General features: G+C 37.9%; 1 protein-coding gene across 1 annotated transcript; it reads left to right on the plus strand.

The window, feature by feature from the left end:
• Positions 1-11,829: 11,829 nt before the first annotated feature.
• On the plus strand, positions 11,830-15,784 carry LOC141634273 (long-chain-alcohol oxidase FAO1-like). Its single transcript, XM_074446499.1, has 3 exons — positions 11,830-12,237; positions 12,610-12,882; positions 13,865-15,784. Exons 1-3 carry the CDS (start codon positions 12,004-12,006, stop codon positions 15,617-15,619), a joined length of 2,262 nt encoding a protein of 753 aa, XP_074302600.1. The 5' UTR covers positions 11,830-12,003; the 3' UTR covers positions 15,620-15,784.
• Positions 15,785-16,736: the final 952 nt, after the last annotated feature.

The raw sequence follows: 16,736 nt of genomic DNA on the forward strand, positions 1-16,736 counted from the left end.
TAACCTAATTAGTTCAGTCATGTCACTAATCAATCTTTCATTCATGTAATTAATTCGTTTACATTCGTTTCATCCATGTTTTATCGTTTTTATGACTCATTCACATGTAAATAATGTATTAAATCACTTTCATCCGAGTCGAATATCGTAATCAATCATTAAATTCACCCACGAATACTAACGATTTGCGCCAGGCTTCATACTAGAACTCACCTTGAATGACGCAGAATCGCCGCGCTCTTCCAGGTTGATTTTTGTCTCTGAACTTCCGTTCTGCCTTGACCTAGTTTAATTAGTTTACGTATTCAATTAATTGTCATTCGTGTTATCGTTAATAATCTGTTCGTTTATTTATTCTTTTTCCCAAATTATCCGTTTTAAAGGTATTTTCGACATAAATCATTAATCCGTTGTAATTATTGTAATTTTCATTATTGTATTATTGTATTTCTTTTATCGCATTGCTTGTATGTCTTCACATGTAATTAAATCTAAATCCCGACTTTGACATTTATTGTATGTTAAATTAATTGTTCACCGACTTAGTCTAATTCTCATATGTTAGGATCAAAACGTTGGATGTTGCATTGCATGCATATAATCGACAATATATCGAGTATAGATAATTTCCCTAATCATTATTAGAGGCCGCTATCGAGGCGGGCGGGATTAAGTGTTCTATTAAAAGAGCTTCCTAATACGAACCCTCACCCCTTACTCCAGATCTCTGTGAACATCCGTGTTCATTGGCATCCACAAGAGTCATTCTAGACATAGAATGCTAAGGGTAACGAGTTCTTGGTGTTCATGTCACTACTTTGTGTCTTGACATGACACGAGGTATTCGAACGGTTTCCAATTTTCCAAAATAAATTGGTGGCGACTCTACAAATGCAAACGCTTGTTTCCCAAGCGCCCCCGTGGCCCACGTCCACAACACCTCCCCTCTCAAATCAATCTGAATACCAACTCTTTCAACCACCATCAAATGGATGTCTCTTATACTCTTCAAATTGCTCAAAATACTTCATTTTCAATACCCAAAGACCCCACCCCTTCACATTTAATTCACTTATGTTGCAAAGGTCTATGTGAAACAAAGAACCAAATAACTACATGTTCTACATATGCATCAAGAGATGATTGGAAAGTTGGTTGGAAAATTGGAGAAAGGAAGAAAAAAAAAAAAAAAAAAAAGGAAGGCAATATGCGAAATGTCAAAGTGATTATTGGAAACGAGATAGATGAAATTGAAAAATGCGACGGTTTTGAGAAAAGAAGTAAAACAAAAATTTGGAAGAAATTGAAAGGAAGTCACAGTGTATGCCACTGTTGCTATGCTCAAAGGTCAAGATCAATTTTTGTCAAGAATTTTCATGAAATGAGAGCAACATATAAGAAGTTGATGATCCCTCATCACATGTTGTGTACTAAGGAAAATATAAGAAGTTGATGTTCCTTCATCACATGTTGAGAACTTATTTGGTGCATACCTTGGTGGTTTCAATATACAAAGTCCAATGCAACAGTAGAGATGACTGTGACTCAGACCTTCATTGTCAAACCTCAACCATTTTTCAATCCTCTTCATTATCCTCAAAAACGATGACAAAACTTCCGCACCCTAAATTTGCCCATAATCAAACTTGTCTTTTGCCTTACACCTTTTGTCCCTCTCTCATTATCATTCGGTGGTGTACTAATTAAACTATGGTTTAGCCTTGTTGAACTTTGTGTTTGAACTCATGTTTAAACCTTTGCTTTATGTTGACCTTGTTATTATGATGCAACCATGGTTGTCCTTCATGTGACGTCTCATGCATAATTATTCTGTGTCCGAGGATAGCCTCTTACCTTTTTGATGATGTCAAGAGGGGGAAAAGGGAAAATTCATGTTCTTTCTACTTGCTTATTGATTAAACTCTTGCTATGTGGTGGACTATATATGTTAGTAATCTTGTTCTAGGCTTTGTGTGTTTCTTAAGTCTATATTGCTCTTATTTCTACCCTCATGGTTTATCTTGGACTGACCACTTAAGGGGGAACTCAATGAGAACATTAATTTTATGGGGCTTGTCATCATCAAAGGGGGAATTTGTTAGGACATATTTGTTGATGATGGCATGCCCAATTTAATCGTGTTTCTAAGTGTACCTTTTTAGGCTTAATGCACAACTCAAGCTTGGATTAAGATGTGTTGAATTGTTGATCACCCCAAAGATTTAGAGTCAATTGTGTCATCTAATGTACAAGTTAGGGAGTAGAGTATTTAAACGCAACAACAACAGTCAAGACTACTGTTACTCTTGCAAGTAACAATAGCCTGGACTGTCACCTTGGTCCGTAACACTTGAAACTCGGTTTCATTTTTCAAAAATCCTTTTTATCACTTTAAATGGCTTGGATTTAAATGATAACTTTCAAATATCCTTTTTAAGAGTTGGGTCTCTAGAAAAAAGGTTTAGCTAATTATCAATTCAAATTGTTTCCTTCTTTGTGCAAAATTGTATCCTTGGTTTTTTATAAAACAAAGTTTGCTTTATGCCATTTTTGTCTAAACTTGTCATGTGGTGACTTGTTTTCCACTCTTTGTTTTCTGAAAAACCAAAGGCTTATTTTGGATAAATTACAAACCTTCTTTTCTTCTTTTGCTTTTTAAAAGAGTGCTCTCTTTTGTGCAAGTTTGGGGAAGAGTTAGTCTTCATCACATGTGAAGACTTTTGACTCACAAACCCTAGCTTGCCTCCTCTTGTGTGCTCCCTCTATAAAAGGAACCCTTCTCCTCACTTTGAAAGCAAGACTTTTCTAGAGAAATTAAAGTGTTTTTGCAAAATCAGTTTTTAAGAACTCGAAATTTTCTTTGCAAAAAATCTTCTAAGTCTTCAAGTGTGTCAGTCGAAATCAAATCACTTCATTTCACAAGTGTTGTACCCTCTCATCTAGAAATCGTTTGTACCAATAAGTTGTCCTTCTCAATTCTTTTTAAGAATCAGTCTAAGGAAACTTGGTTTGTAAACATTCTAGTTAGAGTGTAGAGTTTGCAAAATTGTTTTCAAGTTTTCAAATCGTTTTGATATTTTGAAAAGCTTTCAAAGTCTTCAAGTGTTACAGTCATAACAACTGTTGCTTTAAATATTAAACTCTCTCACTTATGAACCGTTTGATCTTGTAAGTTGTCCATATCAATTCTTGTTAAAGAATCAGTCCGTGGAAACTTGATCCTTGTAAACGTTCTAAGTTAGAGTGTAGAGTTTTTGGACGGAGTAGTCCTTTAACTCTTGTGGCAACCGGAGTAGGTTGTGAGTTGTTGAGTTCTAGGATGGAGTAGTCCATTAACTCTTGTGGCAGCCGGAGTAGATTGTGAGTTGTTGAGTTCTAGGACGGAGTAGTCCTTGAACTTATGTGGCAACCGGAGTAGGTTGCGAGTTCTTTTTATTGTACGGGTTTTTAGTAGTCGGACTAGATCACTAAATCAATCAATAAAAAGTAGATTGGACGTAGGCACTTGAGTTCTTGCCGAACCAATTCAAAAATCTCTTGTTTGATCTCCGTTTACTTTTATTCCGCTGCACTTGTTTTTGTTAAGTTTTATTATTTGCTTTACTCTTGAGTAACAGTTCTATATACTGTCACATTCGGTCTGTAGCTTGTACTTCATTTTCTAAGACGAATAGCAACAGTCAGGACCATTGTTATCTTCAGGCTTCAGCAAGTATTCATATTTCAATACTCGTTTAATTCTTCAATTTAATCGATGTATTCACTTATCTTCTACATTGTCAAACAACTTACTTTAATTCAATAAAGTTTAAGCTGAAATTTTTAAATAGTACCTAATTCACCCCCTCCCCCTCTTAGGTACTTGAATCCATAAACTCTTCAACCCCGTCCCGAGGCTCAACGGTATACCATCCCTAGTAGTCTTACCTTTGACCTAGATGATGTTACCGAGGAACGGGAGGCACCTTCGTTACCTCCCTCACCTCATACTCCCGTCAAGAAAGCTCCCACATATTTTCCCCACTCCATGCCTACAACTATGATGCCCCCGCTATATGCCCGGAACTTTGGCCAAGGCCCACCCACCTGTGGCTCCAACTATCCCTTGTCGTACCTCATATACCGAGTGAACACCGACCTTGTGTTGAGAGACATGCACGAGGCGGCTTATAATCAAGGAGTATGACCCGCCCACCGCCCTAGCTTTTGGTCCGGACCCGGAGACACCTCCGGAGTCTTCAAGGCCTATAGTATCCAACCGACGGATTGGGAGTACCACCTTCATTTCGGTGTAGGGCACTTGCGTGATCCGTTTATGGGTGATGTCGGGATTTATTATGGCAATACCTACCAAGGAGGTGGAAGTGAGACGGGAACATCCGCGACGACGGAGGCCATAGACCGTGATGAGGTATGGGAGGAGGTGGCTCGTAGGGCACCAGGAGAAGAGGAGGAGAATGAAGAAGAGGAGGAGCAAGCACAAGGAGGAAGCAAGACGGTGAACAGTCGTTCCGGGTGGGCAAGATGGCTGTCAAGCATTGGCAAGAAGAGGAAGCTCTCCGCGTAGTGGCGGTTTTATGATTCAGGCTCTTTAGGCCTTTTATTTATCGTTTAAAACTTTGAACAATTTAATTCTAGTGATGTAAGCCGGCCATAAGGCCAATGCTAGTGGACCTTGTATGCTAGAATGGTGCGGTAATCACCATTTGGACTCCATTGCATATATGTTCGATCATAGGGGAACTTGGAGGCCATTAATGGCCGAAAATCTAGACTACCCAGTACCACTCGGTCGAGTACCCTTTTTACTTGACCGACTGGTGGTCCACTCGACCGAGTGACAGCTCCATCCGATCGAGTAAACCGAAAGACAGGCCTGAAAACCTCCTGTAAAGACCCCCACTCGACCGGGTGGAATTTCCACTCAACCGAGTGACTTTGACTCGACCGAGTAACTGCTGAATTCAACCGAGCACAATGGAATTTGACCCTTTCTAGGAATTTTAAACCACCTAAGCTGCCTTTGGCCGTTATTTTGAACTATGCCGACCTACTAAGAGTCGAACGACCATAGAAACTCCACACGATGGACTTTTATGAATTGTTTACATTTGATCTTCGCATTTATTTGAGGGGTATATGAGAATAGTCAAACTAAAAATGATTATATGATGGCATAAAGTACATGAAAACGTGTATGCATTCCGTAAAAGTAGTGGAAAAGTAAACAATAGTAGTAAGTACACATCATGTGACGAGTTTGTAACACTAGTATGTGTTGTAGCGGTTCAATATGATATGTTGAATATTAAGAGTGGTTGAGCCTAGTCATGAAGAGTACTCATATACATGTATATACATATAGTAATCATGCACATAAAAACTCCATCAACAGATATCGACCTTGGCCACGCATAACATATAGATATAGTAAAATAAGCCGTGACCCTTTGGAGAACACGACATTTGACAATAATGGTATATTACCGGGGGAGTGCCATATGAGACTTATAGCGAACTTCGGGACGAAGTTCTCTCTTAGGGGGAGTGAATGTAAGAACTCGGAAAATTTAGACAAGAAAGAGCGCAATACGTGGGAAAGTAATGAGAGTGAACAAGAAACTTAGGATAGATAGGATATACGTAGATAACAACAAGAGTGATGATGACAAAAGAACACACGAGAATCGAGAATGAGGCTTGAGAGTAGAGCGAGGAATATTTGGGAAAGTGAGTGAGTGGCGAACTTCGGGGACGAAGTTCATTTTCAAGAGGGAAGATTGTAATACCCGGATAATTTGGGACCCAAAAAGGACCTTGAGACACGTGAGGGAACCCACATGTACTCGGAAGTAAAGGATGACCCCTCCTACGAGACCAAGTAAGACCTAAACTAGACCTAGTGGACCTCCAGTGGACCGAGTAGAACTCTAGATGGACCAAGTGAGTTGGCACTTGGTCGAGTAAGGGCATACTCGACCGAGTGAGTGTCACTCGGTCGAGTGAACCGGTCACTTGGTCGAATGGTGCTGAGCTATACCCAAGAAAGGATATTTCAGGATTTCATATTATCTAAACCCTATCCCCTTCATTCTTCTTCTTCTTCCTTCTTAAACTAAAACACTCTCCCCTCTCTCTAAAATGTTCTCTATGCCTTTCCCTTGGCCTTCAAGCTTAGATTAATGGTGGAACACCTCTCCTAATTCCCGATCTACCTTTGTAAGTCAAAATCTCACCTTTTCCTCTTTGTCTTATGAGTAAATTCGAGTTAGGGTTTACGAAGAGAAGTTAATTAGTATTTAGTTATGTAAAATGAGTAACTAGTGACTAATAATAAGGGATTTTATGTTATATTATAGTATAAAATGGTTTATGAAAGTTATTACATGATTTATGTAGGATGAGACGATTTTAGTGATGGAAACTTGGTGATTTCGATTAACTTGTGGATTATGCTAAAAGGTAGGTTATCCTACTCGGTTTCAATATTGTGTAGGCATATTTGGGTGTCTTTCCTCACTAGTGCATTCATGAGTCGGTTAGTATGTATGTGGGATTGAATTTAGGAATTTGGTCATATGTTAAATGTTTTTCTTCCATTTGTCATGTATGGTTGTGATTGTGTTGTGTTGGAGGTCTTTGGTGGTGATGATTGTTGAGGAGACGCAAGACGGTTGGGAAACCGTCTTGCGCTTAGTCGCCCTTGGAGCTTCCCACTCCAAGGGGGATGTGCACATTAATAACTTGAGTCACAAAGGGACTCGTGTGGTTAAGGCATGACGTCTGGCAGGGGATTCGGTTGGCATTCGGACCCGGTACGTCTGGGCGTGTCCCGGTACCTTTGTGTGAGGTGTGGTGTCGTGGGCGTGTCCCTGGCACCGGTTAATGTGGGTACGTTTGAGCGTGTCCCGGTACCAGTATGGTGATTTCATAGTCGAGTCTCATTCATATAATTATGCCACGTCTACATTTATCGAGTCATGTCTTGTGTTTGTGTATTGAAACTGATGTTTGTTGTATTCGTGTAAATGTCACCTATTTTCGAGGTGGCCTGTGTCAATCCATTTGATATTTCCGATCATATGAGGAGCAGTTGTCTACAGGTTTGCTTTGGTAGCATGCGGGAGAAGGGACGAGCCGTGATGACATTCGGGTCAAGCATAGTTGATTAGATTAGTTTAGTAGTCATGAGTTGTATTATTCATTTATGTCCATGTAATCCATTAAATTATTTATGCTAATTGTTTCTCAATTGCGACTCCGATTTCACTGCCTCGGGAAACCGAGAAGATAACATCTTCCAATTACCTTGGCGGGTAAGAAGGGGGTGTTACAGTAAGTCTTGTTTACAACCGTTGTAAGTTACAACGAAGGGGTGGAAAGCACTATCACCCCTAAAAAAGTTTTAGGTTTGGATGAATTTATACCTCCATTGTAAATTATTTTTGTTTACAACGGTTTTAAACAAGAATTTGTGTTTACAAAATGATCTTTTTTGACAAGAATTGAATTATCTTATATCTTATATAAAAAAAGAATAAGGGATTTTGGTATTTTGACACTACTTGTGCCCGTTGACTTTTGTTGTATTTACGGTCAAAGCCATAAGATGTTTTATGGCTTCTTCCTTATCTTTACATGCGAGTCTTTCTTTCATCACTATCTTCTACCCTTTGATTCTATCTTTATTTACGGTCAGTACCATTTTAGGTTATTTTCCATCTTTTTTTTTTTGACCGACTTCCACCCAACAAACTGCTCATCCGTCTTTTACAGTTTTACCCAGAAAATTCTCATACGCTGCACTACCGTTATGCACATATTTTTCTTATCACTTGTGTATAAATGAATGTAACACAAAACTAATTTTCCACTATTCAAACACACATTTAATCCAAAAAAATTATTCTAGATAAACTGGGACTGTAACTAAGCTACATCCTTGAAATTAATTTACACTGCTTTCCTGTGTTTGGTTCGTTACGAATCTTCGATTGGTTAGCCAACAACCGATGACTTCCTATATTAGTTTGCTTCCGTCTTGCAACTCTTGATCGACGCGAGAAGCAATCTTCACTCATGCCTCACTCTATTCTTAATTTGGTGGGAACTATCAGATTTCCAATTTAAATTTTCTTGGATTGAATGTTTTATTTCCAATTTGAATTTGTTGTTTTGAATGATCGCTGACGTATAGTGTTTGTGGAGCAGTGGTTAAGTACAAGACTTTTTCATTTTGATAATGTTAACAGATAAGTACTAAGTAGAGTTGGTTTTAGAATTTAAATTTCATTAGTTCTTTATTTTTACGCATAAATTTAGAACAATTCGATTATCCAAAAACATGATTTGGATCATCGAAAAGAAACGGACTCTCGGTTGTCGTAAGATTTAGGAGTTGTTTAATTGACTCTTTTGGAACAGAATGAAATGAAAATGGATTTGACTCATTCTAATGTTTGGTTATGGAATGGAGTTAAATACCCCATGATATCTAACTTCACTCTAACCCCTTATAATCGCATCGGTACGGATTCTCTCCATTTTCTTAAAGAAATGAACCTCCATTTCTTATAAACGTTTCGGGTTAAATCTTATGACGCTCTAATAGTTGTAATCATCTTATAAAAGTTTTAGTAAATGAACACGGAAAATATATTAAAAATGGGTGTATTAAAGAGAAAATGGAGAGATACACATTTACCCTAAGTTTCAAACTTTATTTCTTCCCTTTACAAGTTTAGATTAAACCAAATAACTTGAAGTAAGAATGAATTTGGAACACCATATCTCTATGATAACATACTCCATTTTACTCTATTCCATTATCGGGAAACAAACGACCCCTTAAGAGTGTGAACATCAAAGATGCAAAGAGAGATGGATTATAACAATTGGATCTTTGCTTTCGCTTCTTTTCTAGAACGGGAGAAAAAAAAGACTTTGAGAGAAATCGATGGGAAACAAAAACATAGTAAGTGACAAATTTCTTAAACAATGATGTTGTAGAAGGTCAGCTTAAAAACGTTTTGAACATGTAGTAATTTTTATAGATGCTAATTCTTAAATAATACGGAATATATGTGTAAATGTTATGGGTAAGTTTCTCGTAAAACAAATTTGTGATAAAATATTTTAAATCAATAATAAAACACTGTGATGCACTTAGTGAAGGTTTTTTTTTTTTTTTGAAACATAGTGAATTGGCAGTTTACAATAACTTTTATGTAAAACAGTTTTATAGAAGAATTAATGTGGTCATCATTTCATAATGCAAAGCAAAGTTAGATACCCCCACTGGATCAAGGCCCCGTTATTTTGGACTGACATTAAAACGAGCACTAGAACAACACACATTTCAAATATGCTAATATGATTTATACTCGATATATAGCTATTTATATACTCCGTATCTTTTAATGTTAATGACACTTCTCTTTATTTTTTGTAGAATTGATAAACTTGGTGATTATAGAGTATAATATAAGGTCGTTTTAATTGCACTGCCATGCATGGCAACCCTTTGTAGGCCCTGCCCTTTTGGCTGATGTGTTAGATAGTTTTCAAAACAGTTGAGACGTTATCAATTTTGAGCGACAATGCTAATGGGTGATATACTTCACACATGACAGTTGTGTAAATAGAAGCATATATAAGTATAGTTCAAAATATGCAACACATGGACTTTGTATATTATTAATACTGCTTGAATAAAACATGCGTTCATTTTACATGACGCCTCAAATCGGTTTACAGTTTCGCAAAAAATCAAATGTTGGATGCCGCGTGCGAAGCCGCGGCCCATTTCAATTACTATATAAACAAAAAAAACGGTGAAGTGGTGAAGTGTGGCGTTGGAGACCTCGTATATTAGAGTATAAACTCCATAATACTCCTACGGCTCTGTAGTATTTATATGCAATTACATTTTTTTATATACTCTAACAACGTAAAATGAAATGTGAAGAACATACGGCAAGGGAGTACCTTTCATGCCCCCCACACTACATAGAATTGAAGTTAGAAGATGAAAATGGACATAAGTTTGTTTTAGCGTAACTTTATAACACAACAAAATATTTATGCATTAATGGTTTAAATAAAACTTTGGGGGTAAATTTACACAATTGTAGGTGGAAAATTATTGTGGTCGTTAGTATAGGCACGGAATAAGTAAATTAATTTGAATGCGACCACACATGAATTAAGTACGCTGTTCTATTTTGAGCAAATTTCTTCTTTATTTAATCGATCATTTTGTGCATGGCTTGGCCGTAACGAGTGAATATTTTCATTTATAGCTTATTGATTGATCATGTGCCTCATAACTCATCGATTACTCTGTATAACTTATCGATTGTTCATGAACAATAATTTTCACTTCCAATGGATGATGATGTCAACATTTTCTTGCACAAGCATTGGTGGTCCATAAAACGTTTAATTAGGTTATCGGAGTTGGGTATCGACAACTTGGAAAATCCCTAGTTAGACAGAATTAAACAATTTTTTTGGGGTCTGGAGGGGGAACTACCTTTCGAGACCCCATTCTCACCTAAACCCGATAAAAATGAGTAATAATAAGTTTAACTAGTCCAAGTTCAAGCACATTTCCATACAATAATCACAATTAGAAGAAAAAAAAATAAAAATACATATCTCGTAATTGAATTTCAAATTAAAGTTCGTTGTTTCTAGTTAATTTTGACGCGTGGAACATGGTCTCCCAAGTTACATTGGGCGTCTATGTGCACAAGCTTATATGGAGTATATTTTTATAACATCAAAACTACATACTTATTTCAAAAAAAAAAAAAAACTTTATTTTTATTTAGAATAATGGAAATATTAATTTAGACGCATAAAGTCGTATGTAATTAAGCCATACATAAATAATAGTACAAATAGCAAGTAGTGCGATCTAAAAAGCAGTTATCTATTGATGTCCAATTAATTCCTCTATACTATACACCATATTATAGCTATTGACGTGTTTAAGCTCTACTACACCCAAAAGTTTGCTGATGATATAGTCAGTCATATAGCCTATGCCCTATCGACATATTGAGAGCGTAGCTAGACATGAAATTTTGGGTGACAATTTCTTCTTATGATTTAATATCTTTACTAAAACCCAATTTTTAGAGATTTTCAAATAGAAAAAGACAATAATTTTAACAATTTTTTGGGATGTTAGGTAACGAGTGCTACCTCTTACTACATAGCACCTCGGGCACGTGTTGTTCATGTTCCAGCTTTGGCCACAACTCTCTTCTGTTTGTACTAGTAGAGTTGGCCCATTTTTTAGTTTAGTAGGACTACGAACCATTCTAGTACAGTTTAAAGTCCAAATGCTATAGACTGATCATGCCCTACAAAGCTTCCCTATACTATAATTTCTACTCTAAATTTTTTTGGCCTAGACAGTTTTATAATAAGATAATTATAACAAAAGTATTTGTATAAGGCGGTTTTATACAGCAAATTTATCATAAAATGAGATATTTTAGTAACCACTTTTATCTACTAATAAAGTTTTGTTTGAATCTGTTTTACACTCAAAGGAGGAGAGAAAATGGAATAAGGAGGATGATCCTCCTCCTTTGAATGTAAGAAGGACGTCTTCGCGGAGAACACAAATATTTTCCGCCTATTATATACCCTTATGACCTTATGCCACTCCATGTCTCCGCATATTAATAATATTATTGTACTACCTCTATCATCCGTCAATAATTATTTATTGTAATTTATTTGTAAAGAAAATTTCAAAACATAGATACCATTCTAAAACAAAGGAAACATAAAACAATGATAATCGATAACGTCATCTCATTTTCTATTGCCGTTGTCGACCCTAGGTGTTTTAACGGGTTTGATCTCCCATCTAGCTATTTCGTGCCAATATAAATAAGGCAACAAACCCATACAACTTTCGCCATGCACTCAACAAACAACACTTGAACACTTGAAATTAAAACAGAGAAATCAAAAACAAAAACAATGAATAGAGAAAGCCAAAGTCATCCAAAACTAAGGAAATCAAGGGAACAACAACAAAAGAGCAACAAACCAAACGTTTCTTCAACTGAAATGGAAACTTTAACAAGCATTTGTGAAGCAATTTTCCCTCCTCTTGATCCTCCTTCCTCCCTTGATCATCATCAATATCCGATCACTGAATCTACGAAATCTTTCTTCAACTTCTCCGCTTCCCAAAAACATATCCCTTACGCGGTAATATATATATATATATATACACCTTTTCTACTCGCTTTACTCTAATCATTTTGAGATTAAGACTTTTCGTTATTATGGTTCTTGTTCAGGGCCAATAAGAGCCCTAACCCGCCAAAAAAAAATCTCAAAATTCGCTAAAATTTTGTAAAAGAAAATTGAGGTAATATGCATTTTGTCTACTACCTATATTCTAATCATTTTGAGAATAAGACTTTTCGTTATTATGTTCCTAGACGAGGTTAACAAGGGTCCTAACCCGCCAAAATAAAATCGTTAAAATTTTTTGTTGGTCGTGTTCTTGCTAGATCGACCATTTCTTTAATTTAATTTAACCGCTAGAATTTTGTATTCTTTTTTTGGTTTGTATAGGTTGCAGGAATGATAGAATCCGGAGCGTTACCCGAAGCAGTGATATTGGTTAGGGTGATCTTATGGATGCTATCAACAAGAATAGGCACATTTTTACTATGTGGATCACTTTGTTTTGGTAAAAAATGGCCTTATATCACAAAGTTTCCAAATTTAGCAACTGAAAAAAGAGAGAAAATTCTTCAAAATTGGTCAAGCAACAGGTTCTTCAGTCCTCTTAGATTAGTCTTCTATTTCCTCAAGTGCTTGTGCCTCTACTTTGTCTTTGCCTTGGTAAGTAATCCTCAATCTTTTATACTCCGTATCAATTACGAGTAATATATACGAAGTATATAGCAAAAATAGTCAGAGTTCATTGCTTAAAAACTAAATTTTGGTCGTTGTGGGAGCTACTTAATTAAGGTCGAGTTTGAATTTTTACGAAGTTTATCGTACGACTAATATATTCCGTAAATAGCGATAAGGTGCAATCATTCAAGGTCCATATTAGTTACTTTCAGGCATTAAAGCATACTTAATGAACACTCTATATTCAGCATTCAACAATAAATTGGAAGAAAGAAAAAAAGAGGCAGAGTAAACATGTGATGGGTTTTGTTGCTTTGTTTGTTTGTCATGCTTTTGTTGCATCATTATAGGAACTAATTTTGGTGATTTAGGTCACTTCCGTATCAATTTGGTAATTCAATTATACCCTTCTAGGTGCATAGTTGTTAGCTGTCAACCCTGTCATAATAATTTATAAAAATCGAAACAACCATGTATATACCGACAATAATCCATATTTCCATGTTGTGCATCTCATTTAATGATATCGTAATTATGGAATTTTGAGTATATGCAATTATAGTCTTGTACAAGACCAACTGGTTGTAATTTTGTTTGCATAAGAATTTACAGTGCTCAACGTGAGGTGTTGCTACTGTTCTTAACGTCATAACGTGAAAAAGGAGTTTAGTATCAGCACGCGAAACATGTGCAGGGTAAACAATCATTGTATTGTACCGTAGAATAATAGAACCACCGCCATCCCGGTGGATTCAAGTTATAGAGCTTGTTGTCAACGGACACAAATGCACATTTTTCACAATGTGTCAATTTTTGTAAACTTTGTAGTTTCTGTATAAGAGGACCCGTGCCTTTCAATTTCGAATATTCATTAGTCTTTTCGATCCATTTCTGTACATTACACATTTCTTCAAGCTCTAAAAACCCAGCTTGAAATCAGATAATAAAATCAGTTGATCATGAGCAGGTGGATCACAACTGCAGCAATCCAACATGGGAAGCAATAGGCTACAAACCCGAAATCAATGACACTACTACCAATCCTATAAAGGAAAAGAGGCCTTTGGAGAAAGGTATTATTGAGACGCTCTATGAAACTCCATCAACCATTCTCCAATCACTCACTAGCAAAGGACTTGAGGTCACCGAAGACGATCAAAACAATGTCTACAAGATCAACTGTGATGTCGTTATTGTGGGGTCGGGCAGTGGTGGTGCTGTGGCTGCTGCTATTCTAGCCGGGGCAGGCCAAAAGGTAGTGGTCCTGGAGAAAGGAAACTACTACACATCTAGTGATTACTCTTCCCTAGAAGGCCCTTCCATGGGGGAGCTCTACGAGAAAGGTGGTAAAATTCCGACCACTGACGGGTCAGTCATGCTACTGGCAGGGTCCACTGTCGGAGGTGGTACCGCAGTCAACTGGGCTGCAGCTCTGAACACCCCGGATGACGTCCTAAAAGAGTGGGCTGAGGTCCATGGGCTGCCCATGTTCAATAGTCCACGGTACAGGTTTGCTATGGAATGTGTAAACCAGAGGCTTGGTGTTACTGAAGGCTGTGTAAAGGAAGGGTTTCAAAACCAGGTCTTGAGAAAAGGGTGCGAGAATCTTGGGTTGGAAGCTGAAAGGGTCCCACGAAACTCGTCCGAGAGTCACTATTGTGGGTCCTGCTATTGTGGATGTAGGTCCGGGGACAAGCAAGGAACTGATGTTACCTGGCTAGTTGATGCAGTCAATATGGGAGCAGTAGTTATTACAGGAACTAAAGCCGAGAAGCTTTTGTTTGAAAAAAATGTCATAAATGGAGGCCATAGAGGCAAAAGATGCATTGGAGTTGTAGCAAGTTCTGTGAATGGTAAAATCAAGAGAAAATTTGAGATTAAAGCAAAAGTGACAGTGGCAGCATGTGGTTCATTACTGACACCTCCGCTATTGAGGTCGAGCGGGCTTAGAAACACGCATATTGGGAAGAATCTTCACATTCACCCAAGCCAAATGGTATGGGGGTACTTCCCACAGGAAGGGGATACCCTTAAGTTCGAGGGTACGATTTATGAGGGTGGATTGATTACATCAGCCCACAAGGTTTTATCGGAGCAGCGGTCGTCTACCCCGAGAGCCCTGATTGAGACCCCCGCTCTAGGACCTGCAGGCTGTGCTGCACTATTCCCGTGGGAGTCGGGAATGGAGGTAAAGAAGCGTCTGCTGAGATATTCTAGAACCTCTCATTTGTTTGTAATGATTAGAGACGAAGGATCTGGTGAGGTTAGGTCGGAAATGAGAGTTAGTCATAAATTCACGGATAGAGACCGTGAAAACATGACTGCAGGGCTCAGAAGAGCCTTACAGATACTAATAGCAGCCGGGGCTACTGAGGTAGGTACTTACCGAAGTGATGCACAGAAATTCGAGTGTAAAGGGAAGAGCAAGGAAGAAATAGAGGATTTTCTGGGGTCAGTGTTCGCGACCCGAGGACCTATGTCAGTTCATCAGTGGGGAATATGTTGCACTGCGCATCAGATGGGGAGCTGTAGGATGGGGAAGAGTGACAAAGACGGCGCTGTCGACGAGAATGGTGAAAGTTGGGAAGTGGAAGGGTTGTTTGTTTGTGACGGAAGTGTGTTGCCTAGTGCTGTTGGGGTTAATCCCATGATTACCATACAATCTACTGCCTACTGTATTTCAAAAAGACTTGCTGAATCTATGAAGAAGGGAGAGTTCTAGCTTCGAATAATAAGTTAATACCACGCTTGTACCTTGTGGTAATCTTTAGCTACTCATAGTTCCCTCACTCTATGGTATTCGTTCTTCTATGTATGGTTGATAGAGAATTCTGTGGAATGATCTCCTATTCCCAAATAAATTAACATCTTAAATTATACTCTCGAAGTTCTGACATTGTTATTTACAGTTTGAGTTTCAAGTAGCAAAAGAAAAATGCCTTCGTGAACGAACCTTCAGTGCAGTAAGTAGATACGGAGTGGTAACATATGGATGCCTAAATCAAAGCCAAGTGTGTTTACCAATTGTTTTGCCGGAGAAAGGTACCCCCAATAATCTGTAAGAATACTCCTGATTCATACAAAAGAAATGTAATTAGCGCGTCAACAGTTATGACAGGAATTTTTACGCTAGCTACCACAAACCGAGTTCAAAAAATTCAATCAATCAAAGCGTGGAAATGAGGATAGGACTGATACGAGCAATCTGACATGCATGTAGCATGCATTGAGTTAGTTGCGTGCCAATATTGGCATTACCAAACGTAGCATCTACTAAGTAATGAAGCAATGGATAGTTGAATCATACGCATCAAACAATAATAACAATAACACATTTTGCAAAACAAACCACTATTAAAATTTAAAAACAAATCAAATTTTACTGTAACATTACTCTTGCTTTACATTACATAATTTTTGATTTAATTTAACCTAAACATATTACAACACATCGTGATGTAACAAAGTTGGGCGACCAATTGGAACCCGCCACATGGCTTATCATATTACATCCGGATCCACCGCCCGAGTTGGGTCGGATTAACAATACCCGGTATATGGGTCCCGCCCACGTCACTACCCATCAGTAGCTTTGCCACCTCAGCGTAACTCCGGCTTGGTTTAACTCCAACCGGCTCGACCGCAACCGATTTCCTCTTCGGCTCTGCGGCCGAGACTGGAACCGCCTCCGCTCGAGCGGGGTCGAATTTTTGACCGAAGAGCGTGCCCTTGGTTAAGAACTCGTGCGCCATGTAAGCCGCTAATATCCGGTTGGAAGATCCTGAACCGGGTTCAGAAGAACCAACCCCTGACGACGTCGTATTAGTAAAATGATTAAA

The sequence above is a fragment of the Silene latifolia genome, chromosome Y (genome assembly GCF_048544455.1).
Source record: "Silene latifolia isolate original U9 population chromosome Y, ASM4854445v1, whole genome shotgun sequence".
Classification (NCBI taxonomy): domain Eukaryota; kingdom Viridiplantae; phylum Streptophyta; class Magnoliopsida; order Caryophyllales; family Caryophyllaceae; genus Silene; species Silene latifolia.